Below are 25274 nucleotides of genomic sequence, written 5' to 3' on the forward strand. Positions count from 1 at the left end.
TTTTCTTTTCTGTGTGTCAATTCTTTGCTACTTATTGATAAAACAAATTGCTCACCATTTTTCTGAGGACATTTCCTGGCCATTTGTAGGTGCGTAAATATCTGAGGAGTTTTACCCCAAGGCTCACACTGGCCATAGATTGCTCACAGAAATGTTTTCTTCTCCTTCTGGGGAGTTTCAACAGTTTGTTCATTCATTCCAAATATTTATGAAGAGGTCCTCAGTGCTGGGGACAGAGGGAGCCTTTTGAATAAGGGGAATGCAGTGGTCCTGTAGCAGCAGCCACTGATGACTTTTTAATGTGCTGTGTTTCATGTGGCTTGAGACTGGAAAAACAGGCGAGGGCTCCTTGCCTTGAAGCTGGGCCTGTTAAAATCCTCCTCAAAAATGATTCCCAAATCCCAGGGAAGAGTGGCTGGGGGTGTCATTTAATGCAATGTGGGGGCTAGAGCTGCGCCCCTGGCTCTGCCTCACCATGCTGGGGGTAAAGATGCCAGCACAGGGGGACAGGCACCTCTGAACCAGTGCCACTTGGGAAGTGTTATCTTGAGATATCACCTGAGCTTTGTGTCCGAGCACAAAATTGTGGGTGGTGCTGTGGAGCTTCCCTCCGAATGTGATGGGGGCTGACCAACCCCAAGCTCAAGTCCCCAAAGGCTTTGCCCTTCCTCCTTCCTTTTAGTGGCAGGAAGGCAGATCTTGCAGTGCAAGAGTTCGCAGGAAAACAGGTTTGAAGGCGTGTCAGGGGTGGGGATCCCGCCTGGGGGTTTTCACCCTGGGGCCTTTGCAGGGTTATTGCAGCAATGGGAGGTCCCTGAAATGCAGAGCTGTCAGGGGGCATTGTCAGCAAGGAGGTACAAGAGAGATTTCCCCAAAGATGTTTTCCTGTTCCTTATTTTCTCTGCACACAGGTGACATGGTACTTGCATTTTAATTGCCTTAGTGGGCAGCAGCACTGCAACTCCAGCACTCAGCCATTATTAGCTCTTGTAATGGGATGGTATTGGAGAATACATAAAAACAGGTAATTGCATAAATGGCATTTTTGGATGCCAGTGAGTGCCTCAGACCCTCGAGGAGTGACATTTTACAGGAGTGGATGGGAGAAAAAGAGCAATCACAGCACAAAACCCAAATCTATAGTGTTTCTGAGAGGAGTCTGGGAGGCAACAATAATACCCTGAGTTTTCTGGCCAGTTGGCAGCCCTGGCTGAACACAGCTCTACCTGGAAACTATACAGTGCATTTCAGTAATTAGTGGCATTTTTCCTGCCTGGCAAATCAAACCTCGGAGGGCATTAGAGCCTTCGTGGCGTCTCTGCTCTTGGCAGCAAAAGGGACAAATCAGCAAAGGCACCTCAGGAGTGGATGGGTGGCTCAGGCAGAGAGAGAGAGAGAGAAAGAGAGAAAGAGAGAAAGAGAGAAAGAGAGAAAGAGAGAAAGAGAGAGAGGTTTCTGCTTGATCCCAGCCACCTGCGTGTGGCTCAGGGCTCTCCCTGCACTCACAGAACGCAGCAGCCACCTCACCACCCTCTGAAAAACATGCGGTGGCCTCCTCCAGGCATCTCCCCAAAATAAACTCACTCCTGCACGACCTCAGAACAAATTGCATTCTTCTGTGGCCGAGGAACAAGGTGTGTAGAGTCAATCCCCTGCTCCAAGAGCCTGTGAGGCAATGGCATGCAGAGGTACAAGGTTAAAAATATGCCTCTAGAACTAGTGGCTGGGAACTGTAAATACCTTCCAGGCAGTCCTTAGGCACATCAGGAGATGAGCAAGCAAAGCAACTGGAATTTATAAACTTGAATAATTAATTATTCTTTGCAAGGAGAACAAACATTCCCATGTGCCAGCTCTCTTAGGGCCTTTGACAACTGGGCTCCTTTCTGTAAATAATGTTATGTAAGTTTATACATTTCAGTTAGTGCTTGTTCTAGCCTCTTCACAGCCCAAGGATGTTTTCACTCCAGTTTATTATTTCAGCTGTGGACAGATCATTTTGCCCTGGTGCATCTATAATGGGATTTAAATTAAGATGCTTGCAAGCAGTGGAACAGTAGTGAAATAGTGTCTGGAAAACATTGGTACATACCCAGGGAGAATGAAAAAAATAAATTAGCTTTACACTGCAGCACTGGGCAAAGTGTCTGCACCCTTCCCTGCTGGGCAGGACAGGATTCCTCTGTCTGAAGATAAAAGCTGTGAAGGACCAGTGCTGTACCCCAGCTGCATTGCAGGGGTGCTGGAGACATGGTGTAATGGCCATGGGTGCTTTTATTGCAGAGCACGGGAGCACCTTTGAGTCATCCAGCAGCCCTGGAACTGCAGCGTGCTGCAGTCAGAGCTGGCTGAAATGCTTAACCCCAGCGGCTTAATCTCCAGCCATTCCAAATTAGTACAGCTCCATTAACTCCAGAGGACTATTTACATGGGGGAGGTTAAATGTGTACAGCATCAGACACAAAACCTGCTGTGATTCTGTACATGGGGCAGTGCTTTGCTGATTTACAAGGCTAGATCTCATCTCTGCTGGTTTCTGAAGTTTTATTTTTTTGTAGTGTCAGGGGCATTTCTCCATCAAATAGTATAGGGAAAACCCTTCATCTACTTCAGTTATGTTGCTGATCCAAATCCCTAATGCAGGAGATATCTTCCCTCCATGTCATTCTTCAGTAACTTGTGGCTGTGAGGTTGGATATTAAAACTTCATATGTGGACTATTTCATTCCTCTTTGTCCTGATTTCTATTTTTGAATTATCGTTTATTATATTATTTATTATCTGCAGATCCCACAATAACAGGAGAAGAGCTTTGTGATCTCCTCCTTTGACTATTGTAATTCTGATGTGCCACATCCTGTACCCTGGATGGGCTGGGCAGTAACAGTGTGTCTAAGTCAGCACTGAGGCATGGTGAATAGCCCGTGGCCTCTGGGGTGGCTTTTAGGAGCACAAATCCACCTGAATGGTTACAGGAGAACAATGGCAGCTCTTGGGGGAAACCAGGTGAGTCATGAGCACCTGGTGGAAGGGATGGTGCAGGACAGGGAGCTGGGAGCGACGCCCCAGGGTGCTGGACAGGTCCCTGCACCCAGGGCTTGTAACTGCTCTCCTGAGAGAGCCCAGAGAGCTGGCACAAATCCCCTCCTGGACAGAGCCTCAGGCGTGCCTCGGAGGCTGCTCCAAACAGCCCAGGCAGGTCCCACCCCAACGCTGCCACCGTTTAAAGGAGCCCAAGCACTCTCTTCACCCTGGTTTTGGTGACCCTTCCGCTCCTGCCACCCAAAGAAGGAGCCCTCAGCCAGGAGCTCCAGCCCCAGGCCTGGTGGCAAAACACTCAGTGCCTCTGCCTCTGGTGTGCAGCTCCCACGGGCCGAGCAGGATTTCACTGTGGCAGCAGCTGTGCCCAAAGCTGAGAGCTTTGCCCAGGGTTGGGAGTGTTTTGGAAAACCTCCTGCACATGGTGTTGGCACAGCTTCCTTTGCCACCCAGAATCAGCCAGCCTGGAAGCTAGCACCCTCCCAGGACTGGTTTTCACTGGAGTTGAAGTTGGCACTGTGACAGTCCAAGGGAATCTCATCCAAGATGTGCCTGAAATCAAGATGGTTTGGAAAAATTTCAGTGACATGTGAGGACTGGCAGTTTTCCCTCATCTGGGATTTTGCTGGTGCTTAAAACTGCATCTGCTAAAAAGTAAAAGCCAAGCAGAAGGGGTTTAGCTGAAGTGGGTCCAGTACACTTTTTCCTAGGTGTAAACAAAGGAGGAAAGTGACTTTGACTCACCTTTGAAGAGTCTTGGCAGTTTGAAGAGTCTTCTTCAGTTCTGCAGCTCTTCAGGTCTTGCTGCAAAATGCAGTGGGATGCCTCTGAACAGAGGTAAGGAGAGGTGCAAGGAGCTCATGTTTCTGGGACACAAAGATGGTTTGTATAGAGCAGGTGTCTTTTTTGTTTGTTGCAAAATAATTATTGTCCAGTTTCTGCTACTATAGAAATTGAGTTTCAAGTGGATTCTTCTCCATCCTCTTGCATCCTGCACTCTGCACTGCTGTGCCTGCCTTTTGTCTGTGAGGAAAAGGAGCCCCACAAGGAGGCAAAGAGTGCTGGTCACTGCAGCCCGTGTCTGATAAAGGCAGGGACGTCCTTCCAGAGCAGGAAAACCGATTAGAATCCAAGCAGCTCAGGAGTAATTATTCTTGGCAAATGCGAATCAATACCAGCACAGTGCAGCTCTGCCCACAGCTTGCAAATGGCAGCACACAACTCAACAGGGGCAACTTCCTTTGCACAGTCTCTGTGCTGTCCTGCTGGGCCTGCAGCAGCAAAGCTGCAGTGCTCCAGAGGGAAAAAGTGTTCTGAAGCACATGTGCCAATCTCTTCGACTTGAGTGGTTTTGCCAGAGCTGAACCTGCCAGGCACAGCTCCCCATCTCACCAAGGTACAAAAGCAAAGGCAAGGGGAGCGGAAGACCTCTGCAGCACTTGCTGTGCTGGCTGGCCTGGGTGTGGCAGGGGTGGAAGGTGGGGAAATGACCGTGTGAGGAGACCGCTGAAATGTGCTGGTGTTGCTGGCAAGCCTTGCTGACAGACCCTGCCGACCCTGGGAAAGGATCTGCACTTGTCTGAATTCCAGGCTCAAACATCTGGGTGGGAAAAACCAGGTTCGTTACTGGAGGAGCTGAGAACCAGGTTCATTCCTGGAGGAGCTGAGACGCTCCAGCTTGAATTACTTCACCTTTGCCTTTTATTTTTTTTCTTACTGCCGCTGGAGTTCTCGCATGCCACGGGAGAAATCTTTAGTCTCTAGTCATTATTTACATTTTAGCCTCTTATCTGCTGTTCTTGTTCTCTTTGGTCACAGAAGCACACTCAGGTTTGTCCTGTGCTCTCCAGGTGCCCTCCAGCCACACCAATCTGTCCACAAAAACCAGGCAGATCGATACCCTGGATAAGCTTTGGTCCAGCTCAGAAAATTGATTCCAGCTGTCCTGGCCTTACGGAAGGGTTTGGATTCAGGAGAGCCAGGAGGAGGTGTTTCAGTGCCCGTGTGCCTGCAGCGTTTTCAGCACGGGGTGGGAGGTGGGTGCACGTTCCGGACACAGAGGGAGGGCTCTGGGACAGCACTTCCCTCCTGTCAGTGACTCCCAGCCCTGCCAGGCTCAGGGCAAGCAGCTGCTCCGCCTTTCTGCCGAGCTGAGCTGCGGCGGGGGCGAGCCAGCCGCGTTCCCAAGGGCGGCTGCAGGCAGGCACCCGGGAATCCTGGCAACAGACAGGGAGATTCCTGCTGCTTTCCCGTGCTGGGGAGGACGTGCCGGCCGCTCCGGGAGCGCTGGGATGTGGCTCCCCGGGAATGCAGCACATGGCCCCTGGGGCGAGCGGCCCACGGCTCGTCCCCTTCTCTCCGCACCTTGGCTGTCCCGCCCCTCTCGCTCTTGCTTTGCTGCAGGGACAGCCAGATAACCTTGACGATTTTATAACCTGAATCTCATTCCTCATTCTCCTTTGCTCCTGGCAATGTACCAATTATTAATTAACAGGCAAATGCTAGAGAAAAGGCCAATGTACATAGCTCACTTCCATTGATGTAAACACAGCAGTTCCCAGGTCAGGTTTTATTACAGTGAACCCAAATACTGTGAATAAATAGCCTGAGGGAGAAGACAAAAAACCCAAAAAAATCAAACAAAAAACCCCAACCCAACCAAACCAAACCAAAAACAAAACCCCAGAAACTATTTTGAACTTGATAAAAAATGAGAATTGAATTTTTTTTTTAAGATTCTATTTTCTGGCTGTTGTGCATGCCACGCTACCTATGGAAAAACTCGGGCAACAAGAATTTGTGTCACCACGCGATGTGACACCCATGCCCTGAAACTTCCCAGTACCCAGCTCCTGGGAAATGTTTTGTGCTCTGTAACTCCCTGACAAGGGCTGTACATTGCATCTCATCATTTGCATCATGATGCTGAGTGAAAGTGGTGCTTTTGAATAGGCAGGCAAAAATATTATCCCAGATTCAGACCAAATTAAAGCTGCTTCAGTCAAAACGATTTGCTCTCTTTCTCAGGAGAGAGGGAAAAAAAAATGTTGCAATGATTTACTGCTGTGTCTGTCACAAAACTTGGCTTTACAGACCTGAAACATGAAAACCCTGCTTCTTCCATGGAAGCAAACTGCATACCAACTTTGAGCACACATTTCCCAGGCCTCCCTCGGTTTCACCCCAGCACAAGCAGCCACCCAGGAGAGGTTGCACATCTGTGCTGAGGTGTGGTCCCTGCTGTCCTGCTCCACCCAGGACCTGCCAATTGGCAGCACCAGGTAAGAACCATCCTGGGGCTGAGGACTTGGTGTGATGCATGGATTTGGATCCAGGGAAGGCTGAGTGGCCTGCTTGGGAGAGCAGGGCTGCAAGGGGAGCCCCCAGCCTCACCTCCCCTGGCGTTTTCAGGGCACAGCTGCTCTGAGCACAGCAGGGCCATCCCAGTCCGGCGGTGCTTTGAAACCTGCTGTGGGCGATGCCAGTGTTGGTTCTAGGTATTTTCCTGCTTTCAGACAACTGCTGAGGCCTGGGTGCTGAGCGGATCAAGGAATACTTTTGGATTAAAACACCTCCCCCGTGAAGGCCTCCAAAGGCAGCCCCGTGACCAGCTCTGATTACAGAGGAGCAGGGTGTGGGACTGGGAGGAGGGAGAAATGTCCTTCCCCCAAAGGCAGCAGGCCATTCCAGCATTGACCAACCCTTTTAGCTTCAACGTGTTTTTCCAGGCTCCTTAGCACCCAGTGTCACGGGATGCACTACTCTAGTTTAGATTTTTGGGTTTTTGTTTTTGTTTTTTTTTTACAGTTGATCTCAAAACAGATCATTATGAAATCTCCTGTGCAGTGGAGCCAAGCTCCTGGCTGCCAGACACTCAATTCTCCTTTCAAACCCTTGTGTTATTTAATAGACAATGATGTTTGCCAATTTAGGATAATTCCTCCCTTTGCTGTAATCTTCCTGCTCTGATGAAAAGGACAGCTTTACTCAAACGTGAAGTACATATATAAATATTTGAAGAGGGATAAAATATGCGACATCTCTACCAATGCACTGTGAATGGGGATGTTTCTTCCAGACTCCCAAGCGAAGGTTTTAGAGCAGCTCCAAGAGACTTGCAGCAGGTTTCCTATTGGCACCCAGAATTTAACACACAGAGTATGGGGAGCTGGGGATGTGCAGTGGGTACTGGTGCTGTTTCCCAAACTGGCTGTGTTTAGGGCTGTGCACAACAGCTGTTGAATTGTGGTGAAAATGAGTGCTGTAAAATGGAAGTGAATAACCTGTGCTTTCATGGATCACAGAGACATACTTACCCCTCCCTTTGCAATGAAAACTATTTTTAAGGGATCGTGCCAGGTGACATTGAGACAATTCCTTTGGTCGGGCCTCTCCTTATACTGGATTGAGAATGCAGGTGCTAAAAATAGAAACAAATGGCATGTGTTCATTTTCATCCCGTGTAGGATGAAAAGGTGAGAGCTTCACAGTCTGTGGGAATTGTAAATCCGTCTGCTGGTTGCTATTGATCTGTTCACGACAAGATGTGCCCTCTTTGCTGCAGCAGCACACATTTCTATGTTTTATTCCAGTAAGCATCCTGGCTTCCTGAGAGTTTCCTTTGGCCTGCCTGCACAGGGATGTCTGGCTCGCGTTTGTAAGCTCACCAGCGTAGCAAGTAAGCAAACAACAACAGCAAAAGAGATTACTAATGAATGACTCATGCATGATTTAGCATCAGCACTGAAAGGAAATTCTCAAAAACTTTTTCTCTTAGGGAAGCCTTGACAGCTTAAACCACCTCTTTGCTTCTCCCTCCTGGGCTCAGTAACAGAAGCTCCGAAGACTTCCACGGAAAGCTGAGCCAGGTACGAAGAACAATGTTTCTTTCAAAGGAGAAACATTAAAAACTTACGCGGCACGCCATTGCTCGGCGCAGCTCTGGGGTTTTGCCCTTTTGCTCGATGCCGTGAGGGAAAAAATCATGGGGGGAAAACTGTCCGAAGGGAATGGCCGGGGACAGACGGACACCGCGCAGCAGAGCTGGCTCGGGGCCGGTGTCACCGGGGCGGGTGTCACCGGGGCGGTGTCACCGGGGCGGGTGTCACCGGGCCGGTGTCACCGGGCCGGGTGTCACCGGGGCGGGTGTCACCGGGGCGGGTGTCACCGGGCCGGGTGTCACCGGGGCCGGTGTCACCGGGGCCGGTGTCACCGGGGCCGGTGTCACCGGGGCGGGTGTCACCGGGGCGGGTGTCACCGGGGCCACCCCCAGGCGGAGGGTGCCCCGTGTGGGGCCGTTCCCGCAGGGAGCGGGCAGCACCCGGCCCCGCTGGAAGGCAACGCAGCGCTGTCTGCCCCCTTCCCCTCGCTCCTCCGACAACACAAACAGCCTTTCCGAGGTAAACTGCTCCCAGTCCTCCAGCCCGGGCCGGGGGGCGGCCCCCGGCACGGCGGGACAAGGCCGCGCCCGCCCGCGCGGGCTCCTCAGGGGCGCGGCGCCCCGCCAACCGCAGGGCCGGCCCCGGCCCCCGCCCCGCCCCGCCCGGCCGCGCGCGCCGCCCGCTCCGCCAATCCGCGGCGCCGGCGGCGGCCCGGGGGGCGGGGCCCGGCGCGCGCCGCTCAGCGCCTCGCGCCCGCCCCCTGCGGTGCGCGGCGGCGGGCGGGGCGCGCGCGGCTCCGCCACAGGGCAACAAGTGAGCGGCGCTCCCCGCCCGCCGCCGCGGAACGAGCGCGCCCGCGGCCGCCCCCGCATCGCCCTCCGGTGCGGAGCCCCCGCCCGCTGCGCGGGCCGGCGGAGCCGCCAGGGCCGAGGTGCGGCGGCAGGCCGGGAGCGGGCGGGTGGGAGCCCGCGGCGAGGGCAGCCCGCGGCCGGACAAAGCATGGTGGAGGCGGAGGCGGCGGCAGCGAGAACCCCGGCGGAGCCCCGCGGCAGCCTGGCAAGGTACGGGCGGGGATCGGTGCTGCCGGAGCGGCTGAGGAGGGACGGCGGGCGGAAAAACCCCGGTTTTAAACTTGATTGTTGCCTCCCTTGCTTTTTGCAGGTCGTGCGGTTTTCCTGCCCCGTCGCCTCTCGCTTATTTGCGTGGTGACCGCAGTGAGCTGGCGGCGCGGGGGGCAAGCGGCCGGAGCCGTGGATGTGGGTTGTTTTAGAGCTGGTTTTTAGGGCTGGGTTTTAGGGCTGGTTTTTAGGGCTGGGCTTTTCCTGCTCCCCGGCTGGGAGGCGCCGGGCGGCGGCGGGGTGGGGTCACCGCAGGCGGAGTGCCTGCCCCCTGCCCCGGCGGCCGCACATGTTGCGGTGCGAGCACGGCGGGCAGAGGCGCAGTCCGCCGGGCAGGGATGAAACTCAGGCCGGCTCAGCGCACCGTATGTTCGTCCTCGCTTCTTGCGTTCTTTTACCGTTTTGTTTCTGTCCGTTTAGCCGTGGGGAGGCGGCGGTGGTGCTGCCGTGAGGTTTCTCCGGGGAAAGCCGGAGCCGTGGGGCCGCGGCAGCGCCGGGAGCTGCTGCAGTCCGCTCCTTGGCCGGAGGGGAGGGACACAGGGTGGCGGTGGCGGAGCGGGGACATTCGCAGCGCTCCTGGGTCACCTCATTAACCCGCTGCCAGGAGTTGATTATTAACCCCCGCGTCGAGATTCTAGACCGTGCTGAGGCGGTGACACTGAAGCGTAGGCTTTGCTGGACCTGAAAGGGGGAGAAAGCGGTATTTTTGCTGGAGTTCCCTGAATATACGTGCTCCTTCACGAGATGATGCTTTTCCCTTCAAACTTCCCGACACATCCTCTGCCCCGTCAGGAGGGGGCTTCAGGTGACTCACAGGGATTGTGGCTAAACTGCAGCTCGCGATTCATTAGTCATCCTGCAAAAATTTGTGGTGAAAGTTACTTGAGTAACCCTTTAATCCGACTTCCAGAATGCTCACTGCTGTTGGGGTTGATTATTAAATACTCATCATTAGTTTTAACTACGTAAAATAAGAGCTTGCATGGTTTGGTTGTTGGTTTGTTTTTGGTTTTTTTCCCTTTTGGGGTTTTCTTCTCTCTCTCCCCCTTTTTTTTTACTATATTTTGGACAGAAAGACTTGGTTTGGGCACAGAAGAAGTTTAGTCTGGCCGTGGAAAGATCCGTGTGCAGAATTACACGCTAGACATGACCTCTGCGAATTACTGAGGAAACATGATTACAGCGCACCGTCTTTAAAAGAGAGAGCCCAGAATCCGGTTCTCTCCCCAAGCTGCCCAAAGCGGTTTCGGGTTCTTCTTGCAGTTCCGCTTTGGCGACGAGCTCCGGGGCTGTGACCGAGGGCGGGGGCGGCAGATGGCACTCGGCTGAGTGGCACGCTCGGGGCTCGGACGGAGAGCCCAGGCTGCTGGCAGAGGCTGCCCTGCCGCTCGGGAGCCGGCCGTGATGCCTGACGAACCGGCGGAGGAGTTCAGTGAGCGCTGAGTTGTTACGAAATGCGTGGAGGAAACGAAACGGAGAATCAGCTTTTCTCATTCGGCGGATTTAATTTGTAATGGTTTGGGGGGGTTTTTGTTGGTTGTTTGTTTTTGGTTTTTTTTTTTTTTTTTCCTTCCTGGGGCTGTAAACAACTCGAGAAGATAGATATCTTTAAAAAAACAATACTGCCATGGAGATGGATTAAAATACAGAATGTTTATCTTGTACCTAAAAATGTAATGTTGTCAGAGAGAGTCAAAATGTTTTGGCTTAAAAGAAGCCCTGGTTTTGCTGCTTGCTTTGAACGTGTGACTTGCTACAGATGATGTTGTGCAGTACCGAGCTGTTTGGCTGTAGGGAACCTATGGGTAGAGCATAAAAAATAGAATGTATTTAAAGTAATTTTGTCACCTGTAAAGTGATTTTGCTTGGATTTGTGCTCATTTCTTTTCTTTTTTCCTCACGGTGAGGAAAATGCAGCGAGGTAGCACTGCTGAAGGGAATTGTTTTTGAAGGTCATGCTTTAGATGGCTGGGAGTGCTAGCTGGCTGGCTGATGCCCTGTTTTGTAATAGGTAAAACTCACTAATCTCCCCAGAGATTGCTCCTAACGAGCACCGTGTCACTGGTAGTCAAAAATTTATTGTTGTTGCCTGGAAGCTGCTCCTGAAATTTTTTCACTACTTGTGGGTAATGAAGACGCTGCTGAGGAGATCAGTGGAGCAATGGTGTTTGCTCGGAGAAAAAGCAGTGCTTGATGAGAAATGAGAGTGAATAAAGTGGTGTCATAGTCTGTGTTGGCAAATCTGGGCAATTGTCTGTATGAATAAGTCACAGAATATATGGGGGGTGGGGGGGGGGAGCAGGATTTGAGTCTTCATCTTCCTGCCTACCCTGGCAAAGATTCCTTGGAGAACCAAGTCTTTCGGAGGAGTGCTGCTCCATGGTGACTTGTGTGTGCTGAGACCCTGAGGAATTGTCATTTTACTGCCACCTGGTGCAGCTATGTTCAATCCAGCTCTGACAGTGATTTTTTCCTGCTGGCTGTGCAAATCCACTTGAGGTGGGGAAAAATGGTAGTGACAAAAGGCTGTGTCAGTGCTGATCATGTTTGAAACATAGGATGTGATCGTGTCTCCTACCACTGCCAATATTGTCATTATCACAGCAGTCAGGGCTGGCTTGTCAATGATCAAAGCCTGTATGGTCATATTGCTCCAAATTAACCAGAGGACAGGAAAAAGATTGAGCAGTCCCAATTCAAATCCTCAACCAAGCTCTTTGGTAACTTGTGCTTTCTCCACAGATCACTGAATTTTTGACAAATGTGTCAGCTGATCTTGCAAAATCTTGACTTCAGGCGGGTTGTGAAACTTCTCAGAGTTGGTGACTTGGTGGACTTTTCCTGTGTGCTGTCAGACTTTTGCCTTGTGCTGCCAAGTGACTAAAGCAGCTCTGTCAGAAATACACCGAAGGCTGACATTCCAGATCTTAATCTTTTACTGGATTTGGTTACATTTCCTGTGGTAATAAAACCGTAAACTCCTTATTTTTGAAGAATTTGCAGTCTGCATAGTAGAGGCTGGGAGATTTCTTGTAGGTAGAGCTTAAAGTGTATAATTCTTAGACTTGCCAAGAATAGGCCAAAGGCAGGGTGAATGGAAGATATTGGCAAGAGTGAACTTATTGTGGGAACGAGTTTTCTGTAAAAAGCACAGAATGTAGGAAAAAACCACACATTTCATCAAAATAATGAGAATTTTAACTTCTGGTCTTCATGTTAATGTTTCTTGAAGGTCATTAGGATTGATTTCCTTCCAAAAGATTTTGAAACTATCTTTGTCCTACTCACAGATTGTTGGTTTGGGATTTTTTCTATAGTAGATCTCTTTATTACATTTTCTATAGTATATCTCTTTATTACATTTTCTATTTTCTTAGTATATCTCTTTATTATATTTTCTGTAACTACGGTAGAAATGCAACAGTAATTTTGAAGCAAGTAGGCATCCATTTACTTTTTAAATTCAAACTTTAAATTTTTTTTTTTCAGGTATATGCATTATTAGTCCCTAATAAATTTTTAATCAGAATGTTAGCAGTTAATTTAGGAAGAAGGTTGGGTGCATGTGCAGTCACGGGGTTAGTGTTTGGTGTTTCACAGGCTGTGTTCATGTGAGTGCTTATTATGGAATCATAGTTGGAACAGGGATCCCCACAGGGATCGTTGGAGTCCACCCCCTGGCCCTGCACGGGACAGTGCTTCATGTGGTTGGAGAAGAATTTGTGCCTGTGAGTGCGGGTCACAAAAATTCCCGATGTGTTATCCCTGTTCTGCCTTGTTCTGACCCCACAGAGATATATTTAGATGGGTTTATCAGTTCACAGTCGGATCCCTTTATGTAAGCAAGCACCCTTCAAGTGCTTACAAAACAGCAGAAAAGAGAAAATATGATGATGATGGTAGAATGAAATATAGCCTCTTCCTGTCGTTTTACTATAGAGTGAAGAAGTCACCAACCAAAAGTTGTGGAATAAGTGTCAGACCTGTCCAGTCACATTTTGCTTTTACATAAGAAGCACTGACAGGTACCTGGGATTCCATCCTGCTCTTTGCCTGTGTCTTTCTCGCTGATTTCTTTGAGCCTTTTAGGATTTCAAAAGCCTCCCCCAGTTTCCAGATCACATAAAACCCAGTGAAAAGACTGGATCATTAAACTGTCTTGTGATGAACTGTGCAGAAGAATGAATTGGTGCCTCGTGAGAGGCAATTGGTATTTAAGTAAGGAGAAGAATCCCTGTGTGGGATGGGTGGGGTGCTGAGAGTCTTCATGGGAGAATTGATGAAACAGTTTCCATCAGCAGTTAGTTAAGAAAGCTTTTGTTGTTTGGGAGAAATACAACAGTAAGGATTGAAAAGCATTTAATTTGGAGACAGTTTTGTTCATCTTTGAAATGTAGCAGCTGCTTAATCTTAAACACATCCAGAAGAGTTAGTCTTGAGAGCGAATTAGCCAAATCCCTTCAATTGTAAACCAGCTATCTGGATCAAATGAGCAAGAAATCTTGACTTGTGGCTGGTGATGACTAATTTTCCCCTAGAAGGGTAATTCCCCGAGGCGCAGTGGTTTATGAGGCGGCAGACGCGCTGCCGGTATGGGATTGACAGGCGAGTTTCGGGCGTTGTTGGAGGTTGGTGTACGTGCTGTGGATGCGCGGGCTCCTGCCCGGTTCGCTGCCGGGAGCATCGTGCTGTATCCCGGGGCAGCTGGGAGGCTGGGCCGGTGTCTGTGCTCCCCGCCTTGTGCTGCTCTGTTTGTGCAGCTGGCTCGCGGGCCGAATTGAGGAACTAGGCGAGTTGAGAAATAACCTTTTCCGTCTGCTTGTCTTCACGGTTATATGCAGCGTAGCACAGTGAGCCACGTGAAAACGGGAATTCAGGGCCTGAGAAAGGGTGGAATTCTTTTAACTGAGTTTAAGGAGTGCTGCTGCTGAATGCCCAACTGTATCATGAGTGTAGTGCTGGTTTATTTTACTTGAGCAATTATATTTTGTAATCTGGTATTTGAAAGTTAAAAACTGCTAATGGAAAGCTGTCTTTGGGATGGAAATTGTTGTTGCAAACTTATTGTTGATCTGCTTTTGAATAAAAACAATTAAAACCCGTGCAGAACAGGCTTGATAACTCAAACCACTCTCAAGCTTTGTGTATGCTCACCGGTGTGCAGGTAACAGGTACAGAAGCTGCTACACGGATATAGAAGTTTCTAATCGGGTTAGATGCTTATCTGCTGTTAACAAAAACGGGAGTTAGCTGCCTAGCCGGCTTAAAGATCATTTACAAAATCCTCCTGATACTTATATGCATCTTTAGCTACCTAAAGCTGCTGGAGAAATTGTTCCATTTTCCATAAACTTGATAGGCTGGGATGAGATCTGTATCTTCGCTTTTCCAGCTTTGAAGGAGGACAATGAACTTCTCTGCTTACAATTCCACTGATTTTTCTGAACTTTAATTATTTAGAAAGATGAAGAACTTTTCCTGTAAGTGTTAATTACACCTGAAACCAAAACCAGTTGAAGGCAAAAATGTTTTTCATGCATTTGCATTTTTAAATGTAGGTTTTGCATTCTTCAACGTGTGTTTAGCTCAGTACTGTGAGTTCAGAGGCAGATCCCGGAATTCTGATATGAATATTCTCAGTATGAATTTGTTTTGAATTGACTTCTGAGTAACCACATAGCACTGGCAGGGAATATGGCTGGGAATTTTACCCTCCCAGTTGTGTATCCCATCACACAAAGGCAGCAGCTTGGGGAAGCCAACTTGAAATCCAGCATTTATTTTTAACCCAAAAGGACAGTGGTAACCAAGGGTAGGTGTTGACTTCATCAGCTGTTCCAAGTTACACCGTTCTTGTTTTTGAAACATAGCTTTTAGTAAAGTGTTTTGTGGGGCAAGGTGGGCAAGAAGAGAAAGCAGAGGTAAAATTTTGATGACCTGAGGTGTAGTGCTTGAAGGATGGTTTTGTTAGTTGATTAAAGAATGATTGCTCTCTGTGCAGATATAAAGGTGGTTGGAATATGGTTAAGGCAGGATTAAGTACTGGTTTTACAATAAAACTGGAAGAGATCAGGAGCAGATGAGTTGTCTTGTTTGTGGAAATTATGGTTATCTGCATTTTGTGTAGGTTTTCTAAATCATGAGTTGTATTTCAAATACAGCACAAAAGTAAGAAGTAAGAGTGTCTGTCCTGCAAACCTTCTCTCCTTAAATGCCTGCTGAAAGCATCAGCCAGATTGGCAGTGTGTTTTATTCATTCTTTCTCACCAGAACTAGCAGGAAGGTGCTTTCTTATCCACTTCCTTGGCTTTCTAGTAATTATGGGCTGATAAGGTGTGGCTGAAACAAAACCCACAGCAAACAGCAGACGTGGGTGGGTCACGCTGGGCCACTCGCTGCCCCCTGACCTGCCTACAGAAAACGCCAGAGAAATTGGGGCCCAGGGTGTACCTTGTAGGGACTAGCGGGCCAGGCTCCGTGCCTCTGGTGGAGCAGCGCTGGCTGTGTCCCAGGGGCTCTGGATGAGGGTGGCAGCCAGCAGCAGTGTGCTGCTACTTGAAGGCTGAGGCTGCTGGCAGACGGGCTCTGCTGTGGCCCGGCCTGTGCCAGCCTTCCCTCTTGTGCACCATTCCCGGGGGTTGTGCCAATCAGTGATGGGAGCTGCCTGAAAGCTAATTGCTGCTTTGTTGTCGGCTCTTTATGGTCCTCCAGCTAACTGAAATGATTCACCACAGTCAAATCAGTGCAAAGGTAGATGGGACTGTGCAGCTTATGCAGGGGAAGGAATAAATTACAGCAATGAGTCAGCTGTGACTGAAACTGTTTTAAACTGCCGTGGAACTGTGCTCCCCAACTTCTAATTGATGTGATGAATGACAATTAATTTTGTTCCAAGAAATATTTCTCTGCTGACACTCAGTTAAACCCCTTCTCTTGATTCTTTATAATTTACTGTTCTTTCAAGCTGATGCCTGTCAAGTGAAAGCTAAAGTTCTTAAATCAGAAGGTGGCAGCTCCGGGTTATTCTTAACAAATTTACAATGTCGTCATTCTCAAGCTTGAACTGACCTTAGAATGACACGGGAATTTTCTGCGTTAATGAATTGGGAAAAACAGATCACATCTGCTATCACAGGCCCCCCACTACTGGCATATTAAACTTTAATATTCATTTTTATAGTGAGTTCAGTTCTTAAACCAAGACCAAACAACCCAAACTATTTTTGCTGTTAAGCAGGGAAACCAAAACTTTTTCATCTCAAGTTTTTTGTTGGTTTGGTTTTTTTTTTTTTTTTCCTGGGTTTGTTTTTTTTTTCATGAGCAGTTAGGAACATCTTCATAGCTGTCTAGCTGTGTGGCTGCAGGCATGCCAGTGCAGAATGGTGTTGTTAGCATGATGCACTAATTTATTGAGACATGGCCATTGTTTAAATTGACTTATGTAGGTGTGGTGTACATGTGCAGCAACACTGCTTGTTCATCCCTATGGAAAACCATGACCAAACTCAAGTAGTCTATACCAGTAGAAAAATTGAAATATCCATTAAACCTGGGACTGAGTTTACAGAATATTTTTCATAATAGGCTTTTCTTCCATATACCTTGATCTTCTGTAGAAACACAAGAATTCAAATATGCAACTGAACATTCTTTCAGCCAATTCAAGGATTTAATTTTAGCAGGTAAAAAGAAAATATTTAAGTCTAACTTGCAATGAATTCAGTAGGTACACCATATTAAAATATTTTCTTAATCAAACCCAGAACTTTTGTGAGAGACACCTGCAAATAACTTAAAATAAAGACAGGGTTGAGATAATATGATGATTTACTGGTACCTGACTTATTTAAAAATGGCTGAAAAAATAGACTACTCTGGTTGAAGGTTTGGGGATTTCAGCAGTTTGGTTTGAGGTTGGAAGTATTCAGTTAGAGGCAGTGGTGAGCAGATGGTATCTCTTCCTTCTCTAAGTGATCTGTCAAGCAGGAATTTCACACAGGGTGGTTTTAAAGAAGTGAAAAGTAAGTTTTTACTGTTGAATGACTTTGTAAAGATAACTTGATGCAAAGATAACTTGATGGAGACTCTGTGGGTGTTGCTGCAGTATTTCTAAGCACCAATATCAAGTCAACAAAACTTCTGTTTCTTAGATGTTACTTTAAATAGCACACCTTAATAGGCAATGTTCTGATAGCTTCTCTTTTCTGCAGAAGGAGCTAGAGGTAGGGAAAGAGCTGAAATTAGTCCAGATGATGGCAGGAAACACAGTAAAACTTACTGTGAAGATTCTGAAATTCTGCTCCTCAGACCTTGGCATTCAGCAGTAAATGAAAGAACTGTTTAGTCTTTTAACAGCACAGTTGAAATCTGATATCAGTTGTGTGTGGCACAAATCAAGTAGGTATTAGAGAGAGGGAGTTTGGAGTTCTTATGAAGCTTTTACAGGCTTGAATGCAATAGGGATTTCCCCACTGGGTTGTAGCAGTTTTTAACAAGTTAACTTCTGGAGTTTCACCAGAATGTCACTGCTCTGAGCAACCATTGCCGTGAGGAATCTGATTGTTGGAGAAGCAAGACTCTAGATAACAAAAAGCTGCTGCTGTGCAGGTGGGAGCAGCCTGAGAGAGTTCAAGGTAGTGCTCTGTTGTGGTTTGACACGGGAAGAGAATTTCTAGATTCCACTTCACAGCATTCAAGGGAGGGATCACATTTTCATGGGGGCACTGGCGTTGTGCCAGTGTCAAACCATGACATGCTCCCAGATGGCAGCGGCGGCTCAGGGGCTGCACCCTCGGCAGCTGCCTTCAGCCAGCATCTGCTGCAGGCTTGTGGGATAACGCTGTCACCTAATGAAGGCTGGCCCGGGGCAGCAATGTGGTCACTTGTGGCTGGTGCTGGAGAAGAGCCCTGCTGGAACATGCTTCCTCTGCTGGGCTGTGGTTGTGACTTGGGTGAGGTCAGAGAGCCTGCAAGTGGAGTCTTGCTGTGCTCCTGCTCTCCAGAGCCATCCCTTGTGTGGGGTGCATGATGACTTCATGGTCTTTGTGCACAACTGAGTGTTCTGGTATGAGGCTTACACACCAAAATCCACTGATATATAACTCTAAAAAAAAACTCCACTTATTTTTTAAAGTACTAAATTATTTATTTTTGTTGTTGTTACTGTTGTATCAAAAATGACCAGATAGAAGGGAAAGGGCTGACTGATGAAAGTTCATCGTGTAGCTTGTATGGCAAATGTATAGAGAAAATAATGTCATATGTTTTTAATTAATAATTAGTGTTTTCTGAGGGTTCCTCTCTTCTGTGGTAATAGAATAGTGAGCCATTACAAGTTCTTGGTATGGGGAAAAATCAAGCAACCAAGAAAATTCTCAGAAGTTGAAAATACAGAGAGATTTAAAAAACGGTTGGACAAAGTGAGACTAGGTTCAATTACATAAGCAAACATAGCACAAGTGCAAGTCTGGGCCTCTAAAACCTTATCACAGAAAACCAGAGGAGCACTGCTAGACAAATGCCTCACTAACACTGGTTCTCTTGGATCTGGGTGGGGTGTGTTTGGTGGGGTTGTTGGGGTTTTTGGTGTTGCTTTTGAGTGATTTTTGGGCAAAAATGTGCTGAAGATAACTAGTGGGAGATAGAACATGAAGTTACCTTGGCCTTTATTCAAATGTTTTTTAGTTCTTTATGCTTTGGGCTGTGTTTTAGGAAAATATATGCACATCCTTCCCTAGTCTTGCTATATTTGCTTGGATCTTGAAATTCCATGCCTGAGTTTCACTGGTGTCCTTTAGTATTACAATACTGAAAGATTAGAATTTCTCCCAGAGCTAAATAATATGCTGAAAGACGTCTCAAAGCAAGTATATGCAAATAATTAAAAGTAATGTTAAAATAAACGTCATCTGCTCTGAATTTCAGCGCAGCTTTTCATGCTTTGAGTAGCGTGTTGTTAGTAGTGGTTGCTTTCCTGCAGCTGCAACCTTGTTTCAGGCTGCCTTGGTTGGAGAACACAGAAAACATTGACAGTTTCCAGTGGTAACCACTGTGTCAGACGGGCTTCTGCAGGAGGGCAACATGGATATCTGTTCCATATTCTCCTGTTCTTAAGGCTTTCTTAATTACTGTCATATGAAAGGGGGCCTGTGTAAAATTCTGAGGGGGGAAAAGAGATTTGATGGTGTGCAGTTAAAAAATAAACAGCATTCAGGTTCTTTAAAGCTGGAAATGGCACGGACTTGTTACAACAGCCCGGGGCTCTCAACATCATCTCGTTCCAAAACTGCTGCTGCTCAGTCCAGACATCTCTTGACTCACTGAACAGAGCCGAGCCATTAGACAACTGATTAATCTCACAGGGGGTTAGAAGGACTCCGTGTGGCTTGTGATGTGTTAAGTAGCTAAACCAGTTAATTTTGGAAGCAGCAGTGTCACTCCTGCGTGTGCTGTGGCTGGCACTGGCAGAAGTGGTGCTGCGTGTGCAGCTGCTGTAAGGGATCTGAGGCCCTAAATTGAAGTTACATGGGAACATCCAGATCTGCCCTAGCACCACTTACAGTCTGCAAAGAGAGAAGGGTGGTGATGTCTATTAGATACCTAAATTACAGCTTGGCTTTGCCAGCTTCCTGATGGTTTAGTCCTGGCCCAGTAGGGTGGTAGGTGTGATACCTGCCAGTCATAGGGATTATCTTATTTTTTTGTCAGCCCCAGTAAGTAAATGGGCTTGTAATGCTTGGGTTTGGCAGTCAGATAATGTAGACGTGGTACTCAGCCCACTTAGAAAATACAGCCTAACTCCTGCCCTCAGAAAAGTACTTAGAGTGAAAGGCCATGGCTTTTGTCAGACGTGAAGGAGGTGGAAAAGTTGGATGTTTTACTTTACATTAAATGATTAGATTGGTTCAGCTGCTTGTGGATCCACAGCCTGGAACAGGGTAGAGGCTGGGAGTATTTATTTGTGGTGGTGATACCATTTACTGTGCTTTGTGAGATGGAACCACTGTCATCTCACCAGACTTGTACCTTTTCTGCTGAAAAGCTCTACCAAGTCTAACAGTAAATGGGTTTTTTCTGCTCAGGATCCCTGTCTCATTTGCTGCAGGGAATTGCAGTCATAGTGGACTGAAGGATTTTGTTCGAAATAAAGTCTTTGCAAATTGTGTCATTGTGTCAGAAGAGTCTCAAGTCGAGTGTCCAGATGCCTTAGAGGTGTTGAATACTCTGAGCTTGGTAAACTGGGGGCTGTGACAGATGAGCTGTGTGGTGCTGCACATCCTGAAGAATCGAGCTTGGCTGAGCTCTTGACAATCCCGTGTTCGTTGGCTGTTCCTAGGAGGGACCAGTCACCCTCCAGTTGTCTCCGACTCCCGGGATCCTAGGTCAGATACCAACTCATTTGTTGCTTAGTGAGAAGTGCTCTTGAGGACAGGGCAGGTAAGCCCTGATGTTCATGTTAGCTCTGTGAACACCACAAAACAGGGGATGGCTCCTTCTCCAGCATTTTTGTGTCTAGTGAAAGGGAAACATAGAAAACCAGTGTATTTATCGGTTTTTAGTGGCAGCTAAAGAGGAGGGTAAAGTTTATTCGAAGTCTGTGACCAACCCCAGGGCTTTCTGAACAGTTCAGCTGTTTAGCTTAAGTGATGACACTGACCACATGTGTGATTTTGTCAAAGAAGAAAACTACTTTAAAATTAGAACAGAAACTTCATAGCTGACAGAGTATAATATGAAATGAAGTAGATCTGGCCTGAGCCTATACACAGATAAATATGCAGATGGTACTTGAGGAAGCACAGACATTTTTCTGAGAGGCTGTGTTTTCCAGGAGTGGCTTTGGATTTCAGTTCCAGAAAAACACCCCCTTTTGGATTTAATAATGGTTATGGGTCAAATAAGAGAAAAAAAGATTACTGATTATTTACTTGCTGCTTTCTTCCTAAGTTTTTAGAAGTTTAGTGTTTAACTTGTTGAGGAGTAAAACCAAGTAAGACTGATGAAACCCTAAGAGACCAAGGGTCAGTGGAGCTCAGGTATCAGGGGATGGCTGAAAAAAAGAAAATAGCAGCAAGTACAAGGTGTACTTCTCAGTCTGCCTCCCTGTCTGCTGTTGCTGTGACCTCAGGGCCTGAGGCAGTGCTCACAGCTGGGCTTCCAGCAGTCAGTACAAATTCTTTATTACATTTAGTTTTTCTGATCTGCTAATAATCATTTATATTCCTGGCACATGAAGGTGTCTTTGATGGCGAGTTCTGTGTGTGACTTCAGCATAGTCTTTGTAACCTTCTTATTCTTTCTGAATTATTTGTGGAGCTTGTACATTGATGTACCCCGGGGCTGGTAAACAGTTTGGTAAGCACTGCTCTAGAGGAACACAGTGTCTTCATGTTGTTCCTTTTCTGTATGCCTTGTACCTGCATTCTGACAGCTGTGGAAGAAAGAGGGACTGTTCCATTTTCTCCCCCAGTAAAAAGTGAAAATAGATCACAGGATTTTTAATATGACAAAGATGTGCACATACTCTTCCAAGTCTTGCATACATGGGGGACCTCTCCTTTTTTTAATTTCTTTTCAGGGTTTTTTCTTTCCTAGTAATAATTACACTTCTACTTTCATTTACTGTTTGAATTCCTTTTTTCTAGTTGGAAGGGGAAAAAAATTCCAAGTTCTTGTTCTCTTCTCTCTAAATATCAACAATGCAGCTGGCAAGTTTTGTCAGCCTTTCTTCCAAGGAACAACCAAGTGAAATTGTCAGAAACTGATTGTGTGCTTTAAAATTTGGCTCTGCCTGTTACGTAGTTGGAAGGTGTGAGAGTGCAAGTATAAAAGCTTGAAACCTAATTTAAAAATAACTGACCTTATCATATAGCAATTTATTCTATACCCTTCAGCTCACCTTACTAGCAGAAAAAAAAGTTTCTCATTCTGCCAAGCTGAGGGCTCAGATTCTAATTATTATACAGTCATATGTTTAAAGGGTATCTAAATGAAAAGCAGAAACTGCAGGCTAATTTAGACTCGCCATGAAAAGCTGTGTAACTTTCCTAAGCTGCAGGTGGAAACTTCACATTTGTACCAGCTTACTGATGAAACCCCAAACCATATGTGTGTGTATTAGAGACAGATTAGCTTTTGCTTCTTTGGGGGTGTAGTTAACCTTGGTTTTTAGGCTACTAGCTTGCATTTTAAAGTAGTTTGCATCTTTAACGAGATCAAGAACTTGCTGTGAAGAAAGCTAAAAATCTTTTTTTTAATTTATTTCTAGATATGAGAAATGAGTGTTGGACGCAGAAGATTAAAGCTGCTGGGAATTCTGATGATGGTAAACTTTTTTATTTATGTGATTGTGGAAGTCTCGAAGAGCGGCAGCCAAGACAAGAATGCAAAAGGCCGTGTTGTTATACCACGTAGCAAATTCTGGAGGAAATTCACTCCTCACAAAGCTTATTGGAACAAACAGCAACAGAAGCTTGAGCTGCTGTACAACCCTATTCTGTCCTTGCTTTCCAATATGACTGTGGAAGAGAACTTGGTTTCTAACCTGAGTGCCCTTAGTTCCTGTGACCCTGACCCCTTGGTGCACTCAGAGGTTAGTGACTTTGCAAACTTGCCAGAGAGATTCAAAGACTTCCTCCTCTATCTGAGGTGTAGAAATTATTCATTGCTAATGGATCAGCCAAACAAGTGTGAACAGAAACCTTTCCTGCTGCTGGCTATTAAATCACTTATACCCCATTTTGATAGAAGACAAGCAATCAGGGAATCCTGGGGCAAGGAAATAGAATCAGGGGATGTGATAGTCAGAAGGGTCTTCTTACTTGGGCAGACCCCACCAGAAGATCATTTTCCTGACCTTTCACACATGATTAAATTTGAGAGTGACAGCCACCGAGACATTCTCCTCTGGAACTACAGAGACACTTTCTTCAATCTGACTCTGAAAGAGGTGCTGTTTCTGAAGTGGGTCAGCAGTAGCTGTGCAAATGTCCAGTTTATTTTTAAGGGTGATGATGATGTTTTTGTGAATACCAATCAGATCCTGGATTACTTGAAAAGCTTATCAAAGGAAAAAGCCAAAGACTTATTTATAGGTGACGTGATCAAAGATGCTGGACCTCACAGAGAGAAAAAATTGAAGTACTACATCCCGGAAAGCGTTTATGAAGGTTCGTATCCCCCGTACGCAGGAGGCGGTGGCTTCCTGTACTCTGGTGATCTGGCACTAAGACTGAATAATGCATCTGACCAGGTTCTCCTCTACCCTATTGATGATGTTTATACTGGAATGTGCCTTCAGAAGCTTGGGCTTGCTCCAGAAAAACACAAAGGCTTCAAAACATTTGATATCGAAGAGAAATACAGAAATAACATCTGTTCCTACACAAACTTAATGTTAGTGCATAGTAGAAAACCTCAAGAAATGATTAAGATTTGGACACGCTTGCAAGACCCACACTTAAATTGTTAAAGTAATGTGCATAAGTGTCTTAAGTCCAAAAAACTTTGCGAGTTTGGATCACTGAAATTCTGTTTAATAGTTGAATTTTTGCTGTAGACTTTTTCCTGTACTTCTGAAATCAAGAGTAATACTAAAATTTGAAGGGATGACTTGAAGACTTGGTCCTGACTTTTCCACTGGTGGTCCTGGTAGTCGTTATGTTTCAATATTGGTCTTAATTTTAAAAAAGACTTTGAGGCTATAACTAGCTGTCAGTGACTGGTTAGCTGGAAACAGGGATTGCCTGCCACAATGCATCTTTCATCAGTTGTCATGGTGGAAAATATTTTTCCCTTGAGTAGTGTTTGTGTGTGGAAACCACTGTAAATTCAAAATACACTAACTGGGGGAATGTAGTTTTACTTTTAGGTATGATACAGTTATAAGACCTTAAATTTTGTTGGTTTTTGTTTTTTTTTTTTAATTTATAGTTTTCAGTTCTTTTGCACCCTGAAACAGTATTTTTTTTCCCCTTCACTTACAATCCTTTGTGCAAAGTGTATGTGAGTCTGAAGGATTTACCCTTTCATTAGATGAAGCTATTTTTTTTTTACCAAAAAAAAAGCAATATTCTGCTTGAAATGCCCCCTAAGAGCTCAATGTGTAAGGAAAAATAGGAGGTGTTTTTCAGGGCTGGGCAAGTAGGGCTGCCCCTGCCTCAAGCCTACATGCTGAAGCTGACTTATGGCTCATGTTACTTGTGTGGAAAGCTATTCTGGTCAATCCTTGTTTTCTGTTTGGGTACTAAATGTGATCAGGTAGGTTGATTTGCTGGAAATGACTGAAATTGCACATTGCTTCTTGAGAGCATTGTTTGGGTTGCCTGTAAAGCGCTGGTGAATCTGGAATTGTGCACATCCCAAGAGTTTCGAATTCCAAACCAAGCTTTGAAGTTTGCATGAAGCCTCATGTAGAGTTACATGTGTCCTCGAAACTCAGATCTTCTCTATTTCCACATTGTGCTTATAAGAATTACTCTAAATAGTGGTGGCTTTCTTTGTATATGTAGAAGTGCCTGTCTATTTATTGTTCAGATTGAAGACCAAAACATTTTCTTAAATATATTTTGTGTAACATTTTATTTGTATAGTGGTGTCACTCGGATATTTAAATAGAGCATGATATTTTAAATCTGAGAAGTGTAACGTGGTAAATAAAGCTAATTGTTATTTTTGAATTTGGAGAATAAAATGTAATTTAAATATTTCTGGTAGTGCTTCATGTTGACTTGCAGTGCAGTTGCACTCTACATTTCAGAAGTTCAGGAACAAAAGGTTTTATTTGACAGATTTCACTAAGTTTGTGTAGCAGACTATCAAGAAAATGTCATGGCTGTACCTATATTTATTAGATGCTGGAATAGATGGACAACTCTGGTGAAAGCAAGGGGGACATGAAGTGCCTTGGGACAAACAGTATGTACAGAAATAATTGTACAGTACCATTGCTGGTGCAATTGAAAGGACCGAAGGAGTGGATTGAATGGCTGGCACTTGAATTTTTGATTGAAACAACTTGGGCAGCAACACCCTCTTTTGCTTTTTCATCTACTTTCTTTTCCCTTTGTTTACCTGGAACAAATGGGGTGCTTTATTTGTCCAGGGAAAGGTGAGGAGTTCTGGTCTTCCTCCTCTTTGTTCTGTAGATGATCATGTTGACCCCAGCACAGATAAAAGGCTGTGCTGTGAGGTTTGACCCTTGTGCTTTGTCATTCTTCATGGGAAGTGGCACCTTCCT

The 25274-nt window shown here is 46.2% G+C and overlaps 1 protein-coding gene across 3 annotated transcripts; it reads left to right on the forward strand.

Moving 5' to 3' along the window:
* The first annotated feature begins 8840 nt into the window (after positions 1–8840).
* On the forward strand, positions 8841–24741 carry B3GNT2 (UDP-GlcNAc:betaGal beta-1,3-N-acetylglucosaminyltransferase 2). Of its 3 annotated transcripts, none has more exons than XM_021538637.3 (2): positions 8841–8980; positions 22305–24741. In XM_021538637.3, the coding sequence occupies exon 2, from the start codon at positions 22314–22316 to the stop codon at positions 23505–23507; it is 1194 nt and encodes a 397-aa protein (XP_021394312.1). In that variant the 5' UTR covers positions 8841–8980; positions 22305–22313; the 3' UTR covers positions 23508–24741. The 3 variants fall into 3 exon arrangements, with proteins under 3 accessions (XP_021394312.1, XP_021394313.1, XP_077637963.1); XM_021538638.3 differs by lacking the exon at positions 8841–8980 and adding an exon at positions 9318–9402; XM_077781837.1 differs by lacking the exon at positions 8841–8980 and adding an exon at positions 9361–9406.
* The last annotated feature ends 533 nt before the right edge of the window (positions 24742–25274 follow it).

Source organism: Lonchura striata, chromosome 3, assembly GCF_046129695.1.
Source record: "Lonchura striata isolate bLonStr1 chromosome 3, bLonStr1.mat, whole genome shotgun sequence".
Taxonomy (NCBI): domain Eukaryota; kingdom Metazoa; phylum Chordata; class Aves; order Passeriformes; family Estrildidae; genus Lonchura; species Lonchura striata.

What these genes read in the sequence shown, in the direction of transcription:
- B3GNT2 (XM_021538637.3), top strand. Translation starts at nt 22,314, where the DNA reads ATGAGTGTTGGACGCAGAAGATTAAAGCTGCTGGGAATTCTGATGATG.